The 21264-nt window shown below is 46.0% G+C and overlaps 1 protein-coding gene across 5 annotated transcripts; it reads left to right on the plus strand.

Moving 5' to 3' along the window:
- Window positions 1–911: 911 nt before the first annotated feature.
- Window positions 912–20561, plus strand: NAAA (N-acylethanolamine acid amidase). Of its 5 annotated transcripts, XM_078862901.1 has the most exons (12): window positions 912–1054; window positions 4122–4229; window positions 8374–8617; window positions 9344–9508; window positions 9947–10073; window positions 12007–12097; window positions 12779–12855; window positions 14209–14381; window positions 15297–15359; window positions 18128–18194; window positions 19110–19138; window positions 19977–20561. In XM_078862901.1, exons 3-12 carry the CDS (start codon window positions 8388–8390, stop codon window positions 20050–20052), a joined length of 1098 nt encoding a protein of 365 aa, XP_078719027.1. In that variant the 5' UTR covers window positions 912–1054; window positions 4122–4229; window positions 8374–8387; the 3' UTR covers window positions 20053–20561. The 5 variants fall into 5 exon arrangements, with proteins under 5 accessions (XP_078719027.1, XP_078719026.1, XP_078719029.1 ...); XM_078862900.1 differs by lacking the exons at window positions 19110–19138; window positions 19977–20561 and adding an exon at window positions 18270–18712; XM_078862903.1 differs by lacking the exons at window positions 19110–19138; window positions 19977–20561 and adding an exon at window positions 18307–18380.
- Window positions 20562–21264: the final 703 nt, after the last annotated feature.

The following is a 21264-nucleotide window of genomic DNA, read 5'->3' on the forward strand; positions in this document are numbered from 1 at the left end:
TATTTGGGGGGGGTGACGCTGTCTGACGATGGGTGGGGGGGTCAAAAATCGTCCAAAATCGCGTGACGTCATTTATGGACGCCCCCTCTGCGTAGACATGTTTATGTTTGAATCTCTGTCTCTCTGAAATATTGTGAAGCCAGATACAGAGATGCGTGTTTGTCTGGCTTCATAAGAACGTCATCCCCGCCGCTGCACTTAAATATATATAACCATTTCCATCGTGGCGTCTCTGGAATTTTAGGAGCTACACAATTTCCAAAAGGTGAATATTTATCAATACCACGCACGACTGACTCTCAGGCGCTAGAACGTTAGGGGCCGTCCATAAATGACGTCACGCGATTTTGGACGATTTTTGACCCCCCCCCCCCCATCGTCACACGATGTCACAAAAATTCAGACCCCCCCCCCAAATATGACGTCACAAAGCTCTGCCCCCCCCCAAATAAAACATGCTTCAAATCGCTTTAAACTATTGTCATTGTAGTGCGTATTCAATGTGGCGCTGCACTCTGATGTTGTAGGAGAAAACATGTATTGAAAAGTCTATTTAATTAAGTAGAACGTGTTGTCTATATTTATTTAAAGTTGCGTATTTTGATGTGACGTCACATTTCTCAACCCCCCCCCCCCCTCGTCACACATTGTCACAAATGTCTGACCCCCCCCCCCCCCCCAGGTGCGTTACGTCATTTATGAACGGCCCCTTAGGGGGGGGGGGGTGCCACAACCCGAATAATGTGTCCTCTAAAATTAATTCATCGCTCGTTAAGCGAGACGCGCCTGGAACTCCCACCACCACCACCAACCACGGAGTTCTGGGTCGTCCCCGGCCCAGTGCCCTCCCCTGGTGATGAGACGGCGGTGGGCGAGGGGCCCTTGCAGCGGCAGCAGAAGCAGCAGCAGCGCCCCGTAGCGGCGGCAGCAGCAGCAGGGCCGCTGTGTCCGTGGTGGGGCAGCATTGACAACTCGTCTCCTGCACAGGGCCTGGACCCGCTCGCGTGTTGGCAGCGAAGGCGCCGCTGTGGGGTGGCCCGTGGACTCGTCTCAGGTGACGTCCGTGGATAGGGGCCCTATGTGGTGTATGGGATAGGGGCCCTATGTGGTGTATGGGATAGGGGCCCTATGTGGTGTATGGGATAGGGGCCCTATGTGATGTATGGGATAGGGAGGGGCCCGTGTGTGATCTCTCAGGGTTATACCTAATAAATGAAACTGAAAATGAAATCTATGGGATAGGAGCCCTATGTGGTGTATAGCATAGGGGCCCGTGTGTGTTCTATGGGATAGGAGCCCTATGTGGTGTATAGCATAGGGGCCCGTGTGTGTTCTATGGGATAGGAGCCCGTGAGTGGTGTATAGGATAGGAGCCCGTGAGTGGTGTATGGGATAGGAGCCCGTGTGTGGTGTATGGGATAGGAGCCCGTGAGTGGTGTATGGGATAGGAGCCCGTGAGTGGTGTATGGGATAGGAGCCCGTGAGTGGTGTATGGGATAGGAGCCCGTGAGTGGTGTATGGGATAGGGGCCTGTGAGTGGTGTATGGGATAGGAGCCCGTGTGTGGTGTATGGGATAGGAGCCCGTGAGTGGTGTATTGGATAGGAGCCCGTGAGTGGTGTATGGGATAGGAGCCCGTGTGTGGTGTATGGGATAGGAGCCCGTGAGTGGTGTATGGGATAGGAGCCCGTGAGTGGTGTATGGGATAGGAGCCCGTGAGTGGTGTATGGGATAGGAGCCCGTGAGTGGTGTATGGGATAGGGGCCTGTGAGTGGTGTATGGGATAGGAGCCCGTGTGTGGTGTATGGGATAGGAGCCCGTGAGTGGTGTATGGGATAGGGGCCTGTGAGTGGTGTATGGGATAGGAGCCCGTGAGTGGTGTATGGGATAGGAGCCCTGTGTGGTGTATAGTATAGGGGCCCGTGTGTGTTCTATGGGATAGGAGCCAGTGAGTGGTGTATGGGATAGGAGCCCGTGTGTGGTGTATGGGATAGGAGCCCGTGTGTGGTGTATAGTATAGGGGCCCGTGTGTGTTCTATGGGATAGGAGCCAGTGAGTGGTGTATGGGATAGGAGCCCGTGTGTGGTGTATGGGATAGGAGCCCGTGTGTGGTGTATGGGATAGGAGCCCGTGTGTGGTGTATGGGATAGGAGCCAGTGAGTGGTGTATGGGATAGGAGCCCGTGTGTGGTGTATGGGATAGGGGCCCGTGAGTGGTGTATGGGATAGGAGCCCGTGAGTGGTGTATGGGATAGGAGCCCGTGTGTGGTGTATGGGATAGGAGCCCTGTGTGGTGTATAGTATAGGGGCCCGTGTGTGTTCTATGGGATAGGAGCCAGTGAGTGGTGTATGGGATAGGAGCCCGTGTGTGGTGTATGGGATAGGAGCCCGTGTGTGGTGTATAGTATAGGGGCCCGTGTGTGTTCTATGGGATAGGAGCCCGTGAGTGGTGTATGGGATAGGAGCCCGTGAGTGGTGTATGGGATAGGAGCCCGTGAGTGGTGTATGGGATAGGAGCCCGTGAGTGGTGTATGGGATAGGAGCCCGTGTGTGGTGTATGGGTCCGCCTATCCCCGGGATGGGATGGGAGCACACAAAAGCGCAAGGTCTTCTCAGGCACAGTCATGCCCTCTCCCTTCTCTAGGCTTGCTAAAAGTGAACCTCTCTGAAGCAACATCTGCACCGGTTTTAAAAGTTCAGGCTGGCCTGCCTACGATTTAACCAGGCTGAAAATTGAGTTCACAGCTCCTTGAAGAATCTGGACACGGTCCTATCAGTGAGCTCCTCCGGCAGGAGAGGATGCATCGGCTGGGTCACGGAGCCCGCATGCCCAGCCAACGCGTGTCCACGCAGCTTTTGTTTGGCCAGATGGAGGGGGATAAACGGGCGCGGCACGGGCTGGTGAAGATATGGTCCGATGCGGTATCGGCGCCTGTGGAACTCAGTGGATTTGCCGAAGACCGGTACGAGCGGTGGAGAAGGATCGTGAAGGATGCTGCTTGGCAGTTGGAGGCATTTGCCCTCCCTCAACAACGGAGGGCAGGAGGAGCGATATTCACAACGAGTTGGAAGAGCCTGGTGGATAAAACGCAGCAAGTTGGTATAGCAGGGACTACCGGTGGAACCACTGGCAGAGCCAGTGGGGGGGGTGGCACGTGCCCCTCCAATGATCCGATCGAAATCCATAATTTCGATCGGATCATTGGGGTTTATTAGTAATAAATTGCCATTTTGCAACCCCCACTGCCACTGTGTAGCATATTATTACGTGCCAGGGACTCTATGAGATGATAGGACAATAGTCTGAGTCCATAATTGGCAATAAGTTACGGCAAAGCGGTTATAAGTGACTCAGAATTGTGCGCAGTTACGTAAAGAAAGTACACGACTTCCCTGAAGGCATTCACCTTCAGCGAGCGCGATGCCGATCACACAACGCGGTTCGAATTCGATCCTCGATCGATGGCTGCGCCTTCGCCGCACACGCGTCGAATAAAATGCAAGGGACAAGTCCTTACTTACTAACAACTCCTCTATCATTTTTCATTGCTGGAGGGGTTGCCCCCCCCCTACCGGAAAATCCTGGCTCCACCATTGGGTGGGACATCTGTCAAATCATTTTGATCAATCAACCCATGCCACCTGGGTTTGTTCTGTAACCTGCCAGCGAGCCTTCAACACTTCACGTAACCTCCAAGTGAACCTAGCCTGGCACAAGCGCTGTGGTAATGCCACTGCTACTTCGTGGCGAATGGCAGCTGGTGTGTGTGTGTAGAGTTTATGCTCCCCTTGTTCTGCAGTGTGTGTGGAGTTTTTTCTCTCCCTGTCCTACATGGGTTTCCTCAGGATTCTCCGGGTTCCTTCCATAGCTAAACCCCATACAGAATGTTACTGATTATGACCAAAACATCCCAATGCTGAAAAATTACCTGCTAACTACTGAATTGTGATTACAAAGCAGCTGCAACATCGCCCCCTACTGACAAAACCTGGCAGACCACTCCTGGAAAAGTTTTGATACTCAGTTGAGGCTCTCTCTCCTCGGTGAACAAGCAGAGTAATAATGATAATCTCATGACAAATCTCCACCGCTGTCGTAAACACGCCCTGTGTGCGTCAACAGGGCAGAGTCTGACCTGCAAGTCCACCACGATCAGCAACACGATCACCCGACACCACTGCTGCCCCAGTGCCAAGGTGACTGCTCCCCGAGCCGCTGCTGCTCCACACGGTGGGTAGGAGCCATGTCTACCGCACCTCTGCACCTACATTACAGAGACCACCGTGTCCACGCACAGCAATCATGATCGTGTTTCTACAGACTGTACTGAACACGATGCTCCAGCCACGGGTAAATCTTGGCACACGAGACATACCAGACAGATTTGCTTCATCTCATCTGTCCTGTTTCCAACCAATCGACACACTGCAGGTCACAACACGCTTGTTCACTCGCTTGCACACCTACCCACCAAATCACACACCCACCTACTCATTCCTACTTGCGACACTGCAGGTCACAACACGCTTGTTCACTCGCTTGCACACCTACCCACCAAATCACACACCCACCTACTCATTCCTACTTGCGACACTGCAGGTCACAACACGCTTGTTCACTCGCTTGCACACCTACCCACCAAATCACACACCCACCTACTCATTCCTACTTGCGACACTGCAGGTCACAACACGCTTGTTCACTCGCTTGCACACCTACCCACCAAATCACACACCCACCTACTCATTCCTACTTGCGACACTGCAGGTCACAACACGCTTGTTCACTCGCTTGCACACCTACCCACCAAATCACACACCCACCTACTCATTCCTACTTGCGACACTGCAGGTCACAACACGCTTGTTCACTCGCTTGCACACCTACCCACCAAATCACACACCCACCTACTCATTCCTACTTGCGACACTGCAGGTCACAACACGCTTGTTCACTCGCTTGCACACCTACCCACCAAATCACACACCCACCTACTCATTCCTACTTGCGACACTGCAGGTCACAACACGCTTGTTCACTCGCTTGCACACCTACCCACCAAATCACACACCCACCTACTCATTCCTACTTGCGACACTGCAGGTCACAACACTTCTCTTGCTGATTCTTCCCTCCACTGCTGCACGTCGGAATTACCTCCCACCGTCTCTTTTCTCATACTCTTGTAATATATTGCACAATTAAAGAAATGTGTTAAACTAATACAACGATCATAGTGCTGTTTATTGCTGGCCACTTGACGACGTAGACCGTTTGGTCCTGTGTTTGGCATTGAACCAGCTGTGTTTAACAATATAGTGTGTGTTAGGGTAGCGAGCAGGTTACTGGGACAGGCTACAAGGTAGGCCTCAACTGTGGGGTCTAGCAGCGTTGACCGTGCTGACCTCGTAGCTGCGAGTCCTGTTCGAGATGCCCCATGCTCTCACTGTTGCATTCATGCAATCAGACTCTGGCTCTGCTGCCACAGGAAGTGATGCTGTGTTCACATGCTCGGCTTTCATACGAAACATAATGGAACATTTTGAATGCCGGTGTCGGAGTCTTCTCCTACATTAACATTAGCTGCCCTGCCCATCTCTAAACCTTTATAAACAGCTCTTTGATTATATACTCTTTGATTCTTTCGGTAAAGTCACGTACGTATGACATAAAATAAATCACGACGTTTTGGGTGCAACACAAGCGTCCATCATCAGGTGGTAAAACATGGTTTGCTGCTGATGGAGACTGTTTTAAAAGGTTTGAAATGGGTGTAGCCCAAGAGTCATAAAGAAGTGGCCGGGGCTAGTGATGTTAATGTGAGAAATTAGCATGTAACTACTCTACAATCTTTGGTTCTTTCGGTAAAGTCACGTAGGTATGAAATAAAATAAATCACGACGTTTCGATTGCAACACAAGCAATCATCATCAGGTGGGAAAACCACAGCAAGAATTTTTTTTCTGAGGTGGGAGAGACAGCTGCTGTGGTAAGAGGTTATATAGATAAAAAAGGGGGAGGGGCAAGGGGGGAGAGAGGGGGGAGAGTGTGGGGTAGGGGGAGGGGAGCGCTGCGTGGACGCTAGGAGAGGGACGTGAGGCTAGGGGGGGGGGGGGGAAGTGGGCGGGGCTGTAAGTGAGAGGCCGAGAGAGCTGGGGATGCGGAAAAAATTGACTAGTACCCGGTAGATATGAAAGACAACAAGCATAAAGCAGTTAGGGTTTTACCTGGTTAATAACATCCTTCCAACGATTGCTCAATTTGTATCCATCTTCTCGGTTGAAGTGATGTCTATGTTTATATATCTGGATGGCTTCATGAACAAACCTTTGATAGTAGCCCGAAGGTTTTCAGAGTAACTTGGTCTCGGAAAAAAACAATATCATGCGAGCCCACAGCATTATAACAATGGTCAGCTACGGCAGAGGTATTGGTTCTGCCGTGTTTCAGATCTGCCTTGTGTTCGCAGGTACAACTCAGTTTGTAAACTCCAGGATATTGCATGTCAGGAATGACACCCTTCACAGATGGGATTAGATTTTGATTTAAAGCTTTCATGACTGCAGAGATTCATATTCTTGGTTCTTTCGGTAAACTCACGTATAAGGGAAATAATAATAACATTCTCACGACGTTTCGACTGCAACACAAGCAATCATTATTTTATTATTTCCCTTCTACGTGACTTTACCGAAAGAATCAAGAATATAGATGGGATTAGATCACGGATTTTGTGTACTGTATTGAATCGGACCTGGATCTTGTGTTTGCTTAAGATTTTGGAAATATTTTTGGTAACGCCTGCTATGTATGGTAACATGATGGTTTTGATTGGCTTCTCAGGGGGTTGTTTCTCCATGGTTGGAGAAACAGCGTTGCGAATAATGCGGTCCGAGTACCCATTTATCTTGAGGGCCTGGTGTACGTGTTCCAGTTCACTGGCGAGGTGGTGTTGGTCAGAAATGCACTGGGCCCTATGGTGTAGTGTTTTGATAAGGGAATTCTCTTGTGCCGGATGGTGGTGGGAATCAGGTTTCAGATAGGAATCTGTGTGGGGATGATTACTCAGTTTGTACCCATCATCACGTTTGAAGTTATGTCTGTGTTTGTATATCTGGATGGCCTAACCAGAGTAGGTACATCAGGATTCAGTCCATGTTGGACTAAGTCTTCACTTATTGCTAAGGTGTCAGGTACAGGAACTTTGGTGAACAGAGAAACTACATCAAAGCTGACGAGCAAATCATCCGGGACAGTGAAATGCCCTTGATTAGAGATGCCCTTGATTGGATTCCTGCAGTCACAAAAGCTTCAAATCTAGATTAGCATGTAACTGTAAGATAGGAAAGCGGCCTCCTCGATGAGGGCATGGACGTGGCTATGTTAATGTGAGAGATTAGCGTGATGTTAATGTGATAAATTAGAATGTAACTGTAAGATAGGAGGAGAGCGGCCTCCTCGACTAGGGAGTGCAACCCAACGGTTGCAATCCAAAGGGCATGTGAGTATGAGAGTACAATCCAAAGGCATGAGAGTGCAATGCAAAGGACATGTGAGTATGAGAGTGCAATCCAAAGGCATGAGAGTGCAATGCAAAGGACATGTGAGTATGAGAGTGCAATCCAAAGGCATGAGAGTGCAATGCAAAGGGCATGTGAGTATGAGAGTGCAATCCAAAGGCATGAGAGTGCAATGCAAAGGACATGTGAGCATGAGAGATCTAAGAGAGAGGCATAGAGAGAGACACACAGAGAGTCAGAAATAACAGCTCACATAGGCAGGTAGGATGGAAACATCACAGTCAGTTAAGACTTTACCTGGTTAATAACGTCCTTCCATTGATTGTTCAGTTTGTACCCATCCTCTCGGTTGAAGTTGTGTCTGTGTTTATATATCTGGATGGCTTGATGAACAAATCTCTGAAGGTAGCCGGTAGGTTTGCAGAGTACCTCAGTCTTGGAAAAATCCTTGATTGGTGTAGAGCTACTGCCAGTGTCGGAGCTTTCTTCTACAATAACATTAGCTGCCCCGCCCATCTCTAAACCTTTATAAACAGCCTGCCCTCAGAGGCTAACCTCCCTGTTCCTGATGACGACCGCTTGTGTTGCCACCGAAACTTCGTGATATTTTAATTCACTTTATTTTTATTATTTTATCGTAATTTTTTCTATCTACGTGACTTTACCGAAAGAACCATAGAATACGTTTAGTGAATCAATAAGAATGCAACGCAAATTTAAGGATCTAAATGTCTGGTTCTGTGGTCTTCATGCCATTTTCTGTAACGTTTCATACATTTTCAGATCTGTGTTATACATTTTATCGTTTTAATATAAACCCAAACTCTTGATCTGCCATTGTATCTTCCATCCAGCTGAAGCAGTCAAGATGCAAGGAAGATTTGAATATCTACTTTTGCTGTGGTCTCCCTGGCTGCTATCTTCTGGACAAGCGGCTACCCATTTAATGACAATCCCTACCGCAATCCCCACCACCACGGGGCCTCCACTTCCACGCTTCACTGTCAACTTGGATCTGCCTCCGTCGGAGCGTTGGAAGGATGTCGTTGCACATTTTGACCTTGAAATGATTCGGTCTCATTCTGCCAAGATAATTGCGTGAGTATGCAAGTTGATGATGTTATTTTGAGTGTGGCATCGTGAGATGATGCTGCTACGCGTGACATCATCTCCTCGTGCGGCTTGGATCGTAACATTAATATCGGTAAGGAATCACTTTGGAGGACAAAAGGCGAGTTATAAAGTGTTGCGGAATCTATGCATGGGTTAGAGTTTTCTTCCCCGTGTTTTAGCATTGTACAATACACAACAAAAACATAGACTGCTGTTAAAGAATAGTAAGGTTAATTACTTTTACCAAAAGAACCAAAGAGTTTATTGCTTTATTCACTTATTTCTTAATGTTTTGTATTTGTTTAAATGCACAAAATATTTATTGGTAATGATTTGATTATTAGTTCTGAATAATAAGTGATAGACTTGTAAAGACACTTTGGAAGGGAGAGGATTGTTAGTCACACTTTGTTATAAGGCAGTCTGAGTTGCATTTGTTGGCTTCCTGAATGTAAGAAGTTGCAGCTTGATTAAAATGTGGATTTTTTAAAGCCAATAACATCTGCTCTCGTTGTTAATTAGAAATTAGTATTTGTGAAAAAGAAATGTATTGCTAAAAGCAAAACATTTGGGTTTTAAAAAGACAATATAGTTTAACCACCCTCGTGATATCATCGGTCTGGACTGTAGTTTTACAATGCTTTGCTTTTATATGGTACTAATAATTCATATATATGTGTGTGTGTCACTTGCTTGCTGTGCGTGGTCCAGGGACAATGTTCCTGCATGGGTGAGACCAGTTGTCAGGAAAGTGGCTCGGGAATTGGACCGTTTTTTCCCAAATCCCTTTGCCGAGGAAATTCGAGGTTTATCTTCTCTCTTGTCGATCGACCTAGGTGACATGGTCATACTTAATATCTTCAATGAATTCAAAATGTAAGTCCTATTTGCTTTAAACATATACACTTGGTTTGCTAATGAAAAGCATTGAACTGCTAGTTTGTTCACAATATTTTAAAATAATACCCATTGCAAAAACAGTTTTTTTTTTTAAAAGATGCACGCTGTTTGTACAAAAGCTCTCAAACTTATATAGACCCCCAGCTCGACAAGGACCGAATGTATGGATATTTTGTTGTCGAGACCATACATTCTAGACTCAGCCGTCAGGATAAGCTCGCACGTGGCTGTGCGTTGTTTCAGGACATCTATTTGTTTCCCAGCCTGCACCAATATTTTCTGTTGTGATGTGTTTTCACATTATTTACAAAATGGAAAACTTATCTTGTTTAAGCATAAATGTCGAGAACCCTTGCTGTGTGAATGTGTCTCTATCGCTCTTTTAGCACTCAAATTGTGGTTTGTTTAAGCCAGGTTCTGCACGAGTATAGTGGCTCAGGACACTGCTGGGAATATTTACCACGCACGTAACCTCGACTACCTCTACACAGATTTCCTGCGGAATATCAGCGTGGACATCGACTTCACTCGTGACGGAAAGGCAAGGACCACGCGCTTTCATAGCGTTCATTTCAACTATTTTAGAAGAGTAATCTAAATGTGTGTTGGAGTTGGCAGCTGAAGCCACGTGGGCTGTTTGGCACACATGCATACGATGAACCAACTTGATCTTGTCTCGACCACACAAACACGAGTTGATCAAATGTTTGCGCACTTGTCCGTTGCGTGTTGCTATGCTTATGCCAGTTGACACGCTGGACACCCTTGTTAGCGAGATGTTTCACCTTAAGGGATATTCGAGGTAAAAAAATGTTAATGGAATAAAATGAACTAAAAGTGTTTTTCAAGTAGATTTGAAGCTTTCGTGACTGCAGGAATCCATACTCTTTGGTTCTTTCGGTAAAGTCACGTATGTATAAAATAAAATAAATCACGTTTCGATTGCAACATAAGCAATCATCATCAGGTGGGAAAACCACAGCAAGAAAAAAAAATGTTGCTGTGCCTTTCCCACCTGATGATGATTGCTTGTGTTGCAATCGAAACGTCGCGATTTATTTTATTTTATACCTACGTGACTTTACCGAAAAAACCAAAGAGTGTGGATTCCAAGTGCACGGTTTTGGGGAAGAGAAATTAAATCACGAGCTTTCAAATGACACCTAATCCATTTAAACTGGTGTAGCAGTCTCAGAGGAGTTCTCTAGACAACTATCGTTACATACGGAAGAATGCTTTCCAATAGACGCTGTGCTGCATTTAAAACTTATCTTGCCATGTGACCCTATCATTACAGTGCTCAACTCACAATAGGAAAGGTTGTGAGTTAAAATCCCGGTCAAGGGTTGCCTCGGTGAATCACTTCTCTAAAGTCGGTAAAATGGGTACCGCTTTATGAGAATTCATCGGTGTTTGGGATAGGAATGTTCATAAACGGCTGAGGGTGTGAACATGAATCGACTGTGAGAAGGGAGAAAAAATGTACTTAAATGTAATATGTATGCTCACAATGTACATACTGTACTAGGGGTGCACCGAATACTAGTGTTTCTATACTGCCGAATACCAAATTAGATGTCTGACTGTACCCTAACTGAAACTTAGATGGTGAATTTTTATAGATGTGGTAAACTCCTAAGTTAAAAGTGAACTCCACTTACTTCCCCTGTAAGGTCGTGTGTATTTCTATTGGTGAAACAAGGATAACTTTCGATCTCACCTCGACATTGCGCCAACACATGGGGCCCCGCAGTGGTGAGATGTTAACTCTCTCGCCTAGTGTACAGGGGGTCATGAGTTTCATCCCAACCCTGACACCTGCATGTATGGAGTTCTCCCTGTGGTCACGTGGATTTTTCTCTGGGTCCTCGAGTTTTTTCCCTCCACATTTATAAACATGCATTTAGAGTATTTGACTGCTTTAAATTTCCACATGATAAGCCGCCACTTCATTGAGCTATCATTTGTGTCCAAGTCGCTTCTAACACAGAGCTAGTAGCTCAGTGGACATTACCTGGTAAGAAAGTAAAAATATGAAATGGACCCAGATTCCCTTTTACAAGAGTGAGCTGACAAAGATGCAAAGCAAGAAGACAGGACAGATAAACATCGCAAGGCTTTTTCATTTGAGTGAAGTGCTTGGTATCACTGTGGCATCACTGTAAGCTCGCTGATGTTATTGGATTTAACCTTTTGCACTTTTGTCAAGAAGTGACTCACGGCTGAAGAATGAATGCCAAGCCACTGTCCAGCAACATCAGCGGCAACACTTTGCGGTTGTACCCGAGATGGCACAGAGAGCTGCACAGCAGGACAACCATGACAGCCTACCCAGAGTTTTGTTGTGATTTCACCTTGGCGTTTGTTAATTTCCTTTAAAAAAAATACTATCCACGCATATTTTGATTCAGGTTCAACATAATTGGTTATCGAAGAAGAATTACTGTCGCGTAACCTAACATTATTTTTTGCAGGTTTCGTTTACAGGGACGACATTTGTTGGCAACGTTGGAGTGGCAAATGGCCAGCGACCTGACAAGTTCACACTGTCTATCGATGCAAGAGGTCAGTGCATTGGGCTTTCACATCAAAGACCATAGATGACAGTTTCCCATATCGAATTGGGTGTAGTAGTGCACACTTTAATACTTGTCGAGTCTCAGGGAATGCAGCATTACATATTTTAAAAAATGCTCATTCTCATCCTGACCACCAGCTTAAAATAACAGAATGTATGGCCATGTTGTCGTTGAGACCACCAACTCAAAGAATTAAACAAATGTGGCCATCCCAGTAGATAGGAGTGAAACAAAGACACAAGCGGAGACTGGTTTTGTAAAGTCTGCCTCTGGGAACAATACACGTGCAGTCCCCACTTCCACACTTTGGAGTCCATTAGACATAACACGCCTGTGTAATTAATATGTAATTAAAGCAAACATTCATCCACTAAACACTAACTCTCAATATTTCTCTTTTACCGCCTTTCACCAATAAATTAATTTAGCAATTTACGTAACTTACAGACACTTTATTAATCCACTGCTGGATGAAGGCATACCCATGCCCGTGTCCTCTCCACATTTGGCTTCATGGGTGCAGGAGGTTTTCTGGGTCATCTCAAAGTTTGATTCTCGTTGTCTCTCTGCTGTGAAAGTCTCACAGTTCGCTTGCGTGTTCCTTCACGTTGCCTCTCACCCCACGGTGAATCTCGCTGCCGTGGGAACACGTGTGTTGGTTGTGAAGACGGCGGTTCATGGTGGGAGAGTGCGATCGAGGCTCTGCTGGGACGTGGCCACGTCGTCACCTGGCTCGTGCGCAGCGTGAGTACCACCAACCCGCACGCTCGTTGTGCGGCGTTGACGTGCTGTTGCCCTGAGTGGCGCTGCTCCTCCTGCCTGTGTGCAGACCAGGCTGTCGCCTCATCTGTCACCATCAATGGTCTTTGGCAGCTTGGCCTTGTTTGTTCGAAGGAAGAGGTCTCCTATCATTCTCTGCATGACTTGAGGCCACTTTTTTCCTCTCTAGGATCTGGAATTGCCTTTCCCCCATCATCTCTCTCTCTCTCCTCCTTAATTACAGGGACAATACTGATTTAATGCATAGCCTTTCGCGACCAACATTATGATTCGTAATACATTTTTGGATCCGATCGCCACATGAGTAAAATGTATATCGTAGACCCTCCTCCACCCAACACAGCTAATTAATAAAGTTGTCACGTGATGAACAAATGTGCCAGTGTATCACTGCTTCATCAGCACCACCACTGTGTTGGACAGCGATCCACACACACTATTGGGGTCGCCCGACGTTTTGCTGATAGGAGGGTTTACGACACACATTTTACAAACACAATCTGACCCAAAAATTGATTATGAATCATGAATACTGAATTATTCACATTTGCTCAGTTTGGTAAAAACTTAGTTATTTGCGACCATCTTTGTGCTTGTATGGTTTGGTTATGAGTCTGATTTGTTAAAGGGTGCTATGTTGAACTTCTTTCACACCGTACATAACCGGAGGTGTGGGGGAAGGGCAGCAAATTAAACACAAAGCAGTTTTAAAGAATCGAGTTTGTCAATCTAGATGATGATTTAAAAGTGCGTAGCTCCAGTGGCTTCCTAATATCGGAAGGAAGAGCGTTCCAGATGGCTGCAGAAGCGTATCTGAAAGCGCGCGATGCAGTGACTGTCTTTGTTTGATGGCTAGCCAAAAAGCCGCTGCGAGGATGACCAGAGTTCGCGTGATGGTTTACGCCTCCCTGCGACGCGCGATGACAGCCCCCTCGTGTGTGTGTGTTGTGTGTGTGTGTTGTGTGTGTGTTGTGTGTGTGTTGTGTTGTGGGGAGCGGTGGTGTAGCGGTTAGCGCGCTGTGCTAAGACCCCGGCGACCCGGGTTCAATTCCCGCTCAATGCCAACACCAGTGACGAATATCTGAACCGGTCCCGGGCCTCCCCTAGGTCGACTCAGCCTCAAATGAGTACCTGATGTGATGTGTAAACATCGCCACTAGGGAGACAAAGGCGGCCGGGCGTGGTGTTGGACACCCACCCCCTCGTGTGCCGTGCCGGCCTTTATAGGTGCTCACTAACAGCACTTGCCCCTACAGTCTGTTAAGGCTATACGGGGGATCTTTGTCTTTGTTGTTGTGTGTGTGTGCACGCATGTAGACTCTGTCCACAGCCACAGACTTCAAGTCTGCTGTGGTGGCTCTCTCCCACCCCCCTCTCATCTCAAACACGTACTTCATCGTGGGGGGTGTGAATCCCGGTGAGGGGGCTGTCATCACTCGTCGCAGAGAGGCTGCCGTGGATACTTGGTTCCTGCAGCCCCACCAGGGCATGTCAGTAACACATGTAACATGCGTGTCACCGATGCTGCCATGCAAAGTTGTCTCTTAAAGATGTATCGGAGGCTTTCCTGGGTAAACAAACAATTATAATAATAACTTATAATGCTTCATAATTGATAAGTGGCTTTAGCCGCATGTTGATGGGGCCGAATCGGTCTCGTTAATAACCCTCCACCACCTTACACAGTCAAACTAATATTTGCGTGTGCAAGCGTTTTTTCAGCTCACTGGTGAGTTCACGGACAATCCTCACAAACTTATTTAGCAGTTAAATACGACGTTCACTTGAAACTGCGCCAAGCATCGTCAGGATAAGATCCGGGAAGTCAGAGCAACCAAGCACTTTAACATGAGACGTTAACCATTGCGAATTCATGTATTCAAATGTTATTGTAATTTATCTTGGGCCAATGATTAACATTACATCTGCAATGTGTTTCACCTTACAAAGCATGAGACCAATAAACAGGGTTGCATATGATGTTCATCAGCATAGCATTGTTTGCTGGTCTATGCAGTATGTTAAATTGTTTCAGCCCAACATCTATATTACGCTCTCATAGTATGAGTTTCAAATTGAATTACATTTTCTCTCAATGTTTATTTTGTGTGCACCTATATTTCTGTGGCAATATTGCACCAAGTTCCCCTTCACCTGTATCACTCCGAGATTTGTTGCTGGCCTCGTTTGACATATCCCAACAATTTAGTTTTCATTTATTTAATTAAATGTTTTACCTACGTGACTTTACCAAAAAAAACAAAGAGTATCTCCCAACATATTCATGCACTGCCCTTTTACCAGTGCGCGGCTGGGTCAGGGCCTTCCCACGCCATGCGGGTCCTGAGGGCATAGCAATAAATGTTTCTGCACGCTGCCCTCTGCATGCCATGTCCGTGTCACAGATGGTACCTCGTGGAGACGAACTACGATCACTGGAAGGCTCCTCCCGCACGCGATGATCGACGGTGAGCACACACAGAGCACAATCTCGCGATGTTCTCGGATATTTGTTTTGCACATCGGTTATCAGTTTGCTGCACAAAGAGACATTGCTCAGAGTAACACGTGTCACATCTTTAGCATCATAATGGTGAAATGAAGGCAGCAGCCACGGTGGTGTCACGGTTAGCTCACTGGCCTTGTAATTGAGAGGTCGCTGGTTTTATTCCATCGTCTGGTGAGGCAGTTTGAACCATTGGGAAAAGTTTCTTAAATCTGCCACATTTCACCCAGCAGTCTAAATAGTAACACCACAAAGCTTGTGGGGTGGGGGTAAAGTGTGGGTACACACACCTCTTCCAAGACGTCTCGTCAGCAAAGAGTAGACTAAGTACCATTCAGTGGGTATATACTATATGAGTGAACCTTTATTGGGCAAACAATACAAACTTTACCTGATATCTATTTACAGTGTAGTAGTGAGTTTACAAGGTTTTGGGGAAACTTAAGTTTATCCTAGAGGGCAGTCCGTCCTTACAGATGGGATTATCTTCCCCAATAATGATAGCAATAATAATCACATTTTATAACGCTGTACAAAAATTATATATATGGGCTAAATCCTAGTTATTACAACGATTTAGTTAATGAAAACCCGAAGGAAAAACAACTTGAATAACAAATCAAGAAATGGCATGGGGACCCCCTCCCCCACCCTATGAAACAAGGGGGGCACGCAGCACAGCACAGCTGGTAAACAAACAGCTGTGGGCCACCATGTGCCCCTGCCACGAGACGCATATTTAACAATCAGTAAGCGAACATTTTGCTCGTTTTGCGAACAAATTGGTCGAAATTCAAATTGCTCATAATAGCGAATTCTTGTAGAAAGAACGTTCGTTAAGCGAGACTTCTGTATACAGATACTGTATAGGAACCCCCCGCTATAAGTTGCTGCATTATGCGTTGTTTCGCAAATAAACATTGCTTATTAATTTGGGAACATATTTCCTTATAAGTGTAATGTTTTGCATACGTGTTCTTTTTCAAAATTAGGCAAAAAAGGAATGTAAATGGTGAGAACAGACTGTTTTGGTATGTAATGCAGTACTCTACGCGCCGTAGTGCATACCGCTGAAATGCCTCCATGTGCTCTGCCTCGGTCTGCCATTCCGCCATTGTGTGTGTTCGGTCATTGAGCAACGTTTTAGAAAGAACTACAGCATAAGGTGAAAGTTTTTTCAAAAGTACAAAGGGCTTAGAAATACGAGTGCAAAATACACAGCGAATGATGATCGTGGCTCTGGCAATAAAAGGAAAATTATTAATCTAGAGATAAAATTAGAAGTTTTAAAGCGTTTTTTAAGCTGGTGAATCAGGTGATTTAAGCATTCGAGTTAATGCTAGAATGTACTCAAAATATGGCACCTTTAACTGCCACTAAAATAACTTTTTTAGCAGCTGTGGAATTCTAGAAAATATGTCTGGATTAAAGATCAAAATCAGGGTAACTCTTCAACCATTTATGATAAGTTTTAACTAATTCTTTGTATTATTAGTTAAAATGTGTTTACTTAATCACGTGCATTTTTGTACATTTCATGACACTCAGTCATAATGTTGTTTCTAGAAATGTCAGGAATGCAACCCCTGATTTTAACATGTCTAACGGAAATGAAGAGTTTGCTTTAAGTAATGAGTTCAGTAGCATTTCCCAGGAACACATTCCTTACATATTGCGGGAGATTCATGTACGATTGTTCACCCAGGAAAGCCTCGCTGAGTCTCAAGATCCCTTTGTAGCAGGGTCCTGCCAAGCTTTTGCAACAAATGCCTTGTGATTCCCCGTCAAGTAAATTGAGAGTATCTTTTTAAAATTTGGCAAATTGTCACCAGGACACAGGAACACTGGCCGGATGACGTTATTAAATCTTCAACGTCCAGCTGGGCTGGACGGTGCGTATTTTAATAGTTTGTTTTTCATTGAAACCGCAACACAAACAGAATGGAGGTCATACAAATTCGCATGCGGGAAACATGTGCACGGAAGCTGCACTCTCTGGGCGATTCTCCCCTGAGTGGGCGCCGGTTAGAGTTCACCGAGTTCTCTTCCCTCCAGCGGTTGGGTCAATGATTGCGAGTTGGAGATTCAGAATCAGAATCTTTGTACTGGAGGAATCCAATGAGCTATGAAGCTCTTTTTCGCAAGATGTACAGTAAGATTAACAAGGGGAGGGAGGGGGAGGGGAGAATGAGGGTGGGGGGTGTATAACCAAATAAAGAAAAATAACATCATTAAAAATAATAACATCTGATTCTGCGTTTTTCCTTCCTGGGAACAACAGTCCCTCAGAATGTGATAGAGTAGCTTGGCGTCTACGGCCCAGTCCGCCTCTCCAACGCCCGCTCACTGATCGTTATCTTTCCTCATGTCGTTCAGGTACTGCGTGTTATACAGGCTTCTCAAGGAATGGGGTCCATATTGCCTCGTATGCCCGTTCCCTGCAGCTTTGAGCTAAGGTGCTCCATCAGTGCCAAGGCATTTAGCAATCTGTGCCAAGCTTATTTAAATTGTTACTCTACCCGCACCGATAACCGGGGCGGCCCATTGGAGTTGACTGCAAACCTCTGCAAATAAGCGGCAAATGTACCCCTGCTGGGTTACGTCAACGCCCCGATATATAAAATTAAACGTTAATACTTTGCGCTCTTTTACACATATACATAAAACTTACCGATCTGGTTTATAAATCAACATTCGGCACTAATCTTGCACAAATCCACGCTCTTGCAGGACTCCTGCCATGAAAGCTCTCAACAGTACCGGCCAAACCAACATCAACCTCCACTCACTCCTCAAGGTAGCGCACGGCACGTTTGCACATTATTATTGTTGTTGTATCTCGGCCTCGCTGTCACCCCCATCCTTGCTTGAGTGTGCGTGTGTGCGCTGCTTGCGATCGCCAGAGATAGTGAGGAGCGTCTGCCATCAACCACCGCCGCCGCTGCCCGAAGTCGCATGCAGCGCGTGGAGTTTAGAGGCCAACCGAAACTGAATTTCTGGCTTCGGCCGAAAAAGAAACCAGACCGAAAGTAAAAAAAATACTTTCGGCCGAAACCGAAACTATGCCGAAAGAAGCCATTTGCCAACTTTCGGCACCGACACCGAATTTCGGTCGGCTTCTCGTGTAGATTGTGTTGTGTTACGTGTTAATGCGAAATAAATAGTGTTGCTCCCAAGGTAACGTCTGCGACTCAGTTGGACTCACATGCGCTACCCACTGCTGGCCTAGACTACCTCTAGTACACCATCGCTCCATTTTTGACACTCTTCGATGCTCACCCGTTTTTTAACCCCTCTTACAACCTTCTCCACTCATTCCGCCTGCAACTTCTGGGGAGCGAGCTGAGGTAAGGAGTCCCGCTCTGTCCACTGCTGGCCTAGACTTCCTCTAGAAATAGTATACTTTATCCGCTGCTGGGCTAGACTTCCTCTAGTCCACCATGCCTATTGCATGCACTATCCACTGCTGGCCTAGACTCCATCTCTATAGGATGCTCTGTCCACTCCTGGCCTAGACTCTTGTGCCCCACACCGGCAGCGTTAGTGAGTAAGTCCCACTCACGCTGCTGGAGTGTGTGCGCATTGCGCTCACCACAAGCGCACAGACACACACCCCGGCAACGTGAGCGGGACTTACTCGCTCTTGCCCTAACAGGCGATAGAACTGTCATGGAGGGAGTTGAGTTTTCACATGCTTTCATTTCTATTTCAGGTGCTGTCTGTGAAACCAATTCTCAATAAGTAAGTACATGCAATGGTACTTTTAAAATAATCTCACAATGATGCACCACTACGAGATGTATGTCTTTGAAGTTGTGGCTTTCTTAATGTCTAACCATCCGTCCTTAGACACTTTGGATGTGTTAATGAAACGTACAAAACCACACAGATTACCAATATCAGCATGAAAGTTTCTGCAAATATTGGTAACAAAATACGTTAAAAAGTTCGATATTTTAATTATAAATTAATGGTGCATGCTGAGTGGAAGTGGGGTGTTGGAAGGTTTTAAAAATGAATTCAAGTCTTGTAAATTACAAGGAAACCTATGACAACAGATTAGCACGGTTGGCTACGTACAATGCGAACGAAGTTCAACATACATACAATCTTTATTTTAAGTGCCAATATCGCCCTCAATAAAGGAGTGCATCGGTGCACATTACAACAGAATGGGAATGGAACAGGCAGCACAGAGCAACAGGGATGAAGATAGAAACCCGTCACCTCCTTAGCGGCTAACACTGACTGAGAAAAGTAAATTTCAACCGCCCAACGAGTAGCATGAGAAAGATAAGTAGTACATAAAATAAATAATAAGTAAAGAAACAGAAAGAGTTCAGGCCGGAAAACGAAATTAACAAAAAAAAAAATTAACAACGCATTGCACACATCAAAGGTTTGGAGGGGTGTTTAGATAGAAAGGGTCCATTGCCAGAAATGTCGCCTATTATACATTTATATGGCCACAGTATTACTGATGAATGTGTCGAGTTCGTGTTGTTACTGGTGCTTGTGCACCACTGCCAAGGCGGCATCGCCAAACCTGCCCTCGTTGACCCAGCATGATGCCCCGCAGCTTGACGGTGTACACGACGCTGATGTCCGCTGCCCAGCCCCAGCGGTACCGCTCGCTAAAGCAGATGGCCCCCTGAAGTCTCCGGCAGCCGCTGCACGAGACGGCCACGGCGAAATGCGGCGCGGTGATGGTGGAGAAGAGAGGCTCCGCTACTGCAGGGACGGCGAAGGAAGGAACATATCAAATGAGAGATGCTTTTCGTTGTCGCAGGAGACGCGTGGTGACGATGGCATTGTTGGTGGAGGCTTGAGCAGAGTAATTGAGGGTTGGGGTTCTGGGTGGATGGTTAAAAACACTCAATTTATAACAATAAGCGACAGCGGAGAGTATGACATTTACTAATGTTCCCATGAGTGCGTGTTCCAGAGTCTGCGCGCAGCTTCTTGGTGACAGGGAATTACGAATTGCCTCTCAGCGATATCGTAGTAATAATCACGTTTACACAATGTGACAGTTAAAGCATACAACTGGCTAATTATTTTATAATTCTGTTAGGGTTGACAAATCTAAAACATTGCACTGGTTTTATTCAACTGTGAACTGATTATGATCGCTTTTTAATAAATTTGAATTATTTTCTCTCTATCAGCATTTTCCCTCTGCAAATTGCGACAGCTCCCCCCCTCCGCCTCCTCGGATTATCCGACACGCACCCCTCTCTGCCGTTACATTTACTTACAAATTCCATCCCTAGCCCCGCCCACTTACCCTTGGCTGTACCCACCACAAACGGCTGTAACCCTTAGTTGTAGTCGCCCTCTCGCTACATTTCCTCCTCAGCAGTCCGCCTGCTGTATATAATTTTTTCACCCGAAGACGATGGCTTGTGTTGCTATCGAAGCGTCGTGATCTACGTGACTTTACCGAAAGAACCAAAGAGTACGAATTCCTGCAGTCATGAAAGCTTCGAATCAAGAAGAAATATAATTTTCAAATGTTTTTAAACTGGCATATGAATAGTTACCCATTAGTAGCTACTGAGTAACAGACACACCCTTAAAAATCCAAACTGTGTTATGAAACAAATTTGTATGAAGAGTAAAATGATACAGCTGGCACGTTGCGTTATGGGTAGGACTGTTGTAAGAAGGACAATGAAGTTATGCTCAGCATTATCACTTAGGGATGCGTTGTTGGACCCAATTCACATTTCAATAGGGTTAGAGAAGCTGTAAAGAAATGCCACAATCAAAGTTATCAAAGGGACTGAAAAGCGGCTCAGACCTTCCAGATGTACCAGTGCGTCGTGGACAACCCGGAGCGACCGATCCCACGAGCAGCTCTCAAT

Source organism: Lampetra fluviatilis, chromosome 15, assembly GCF_964198595.1.
Source record: "Lampetra fluviatilis chromosome 15, kcLamFluv1.1, whole genome shotgun sequence".
Classification (NCBI taxonomy): Eukaryota; Metazoa; Chordata; class Hyperoartia; order Petromyzontiformes; family Petromyzontidae; genus Lampetra; species Lampetra fluviatilis.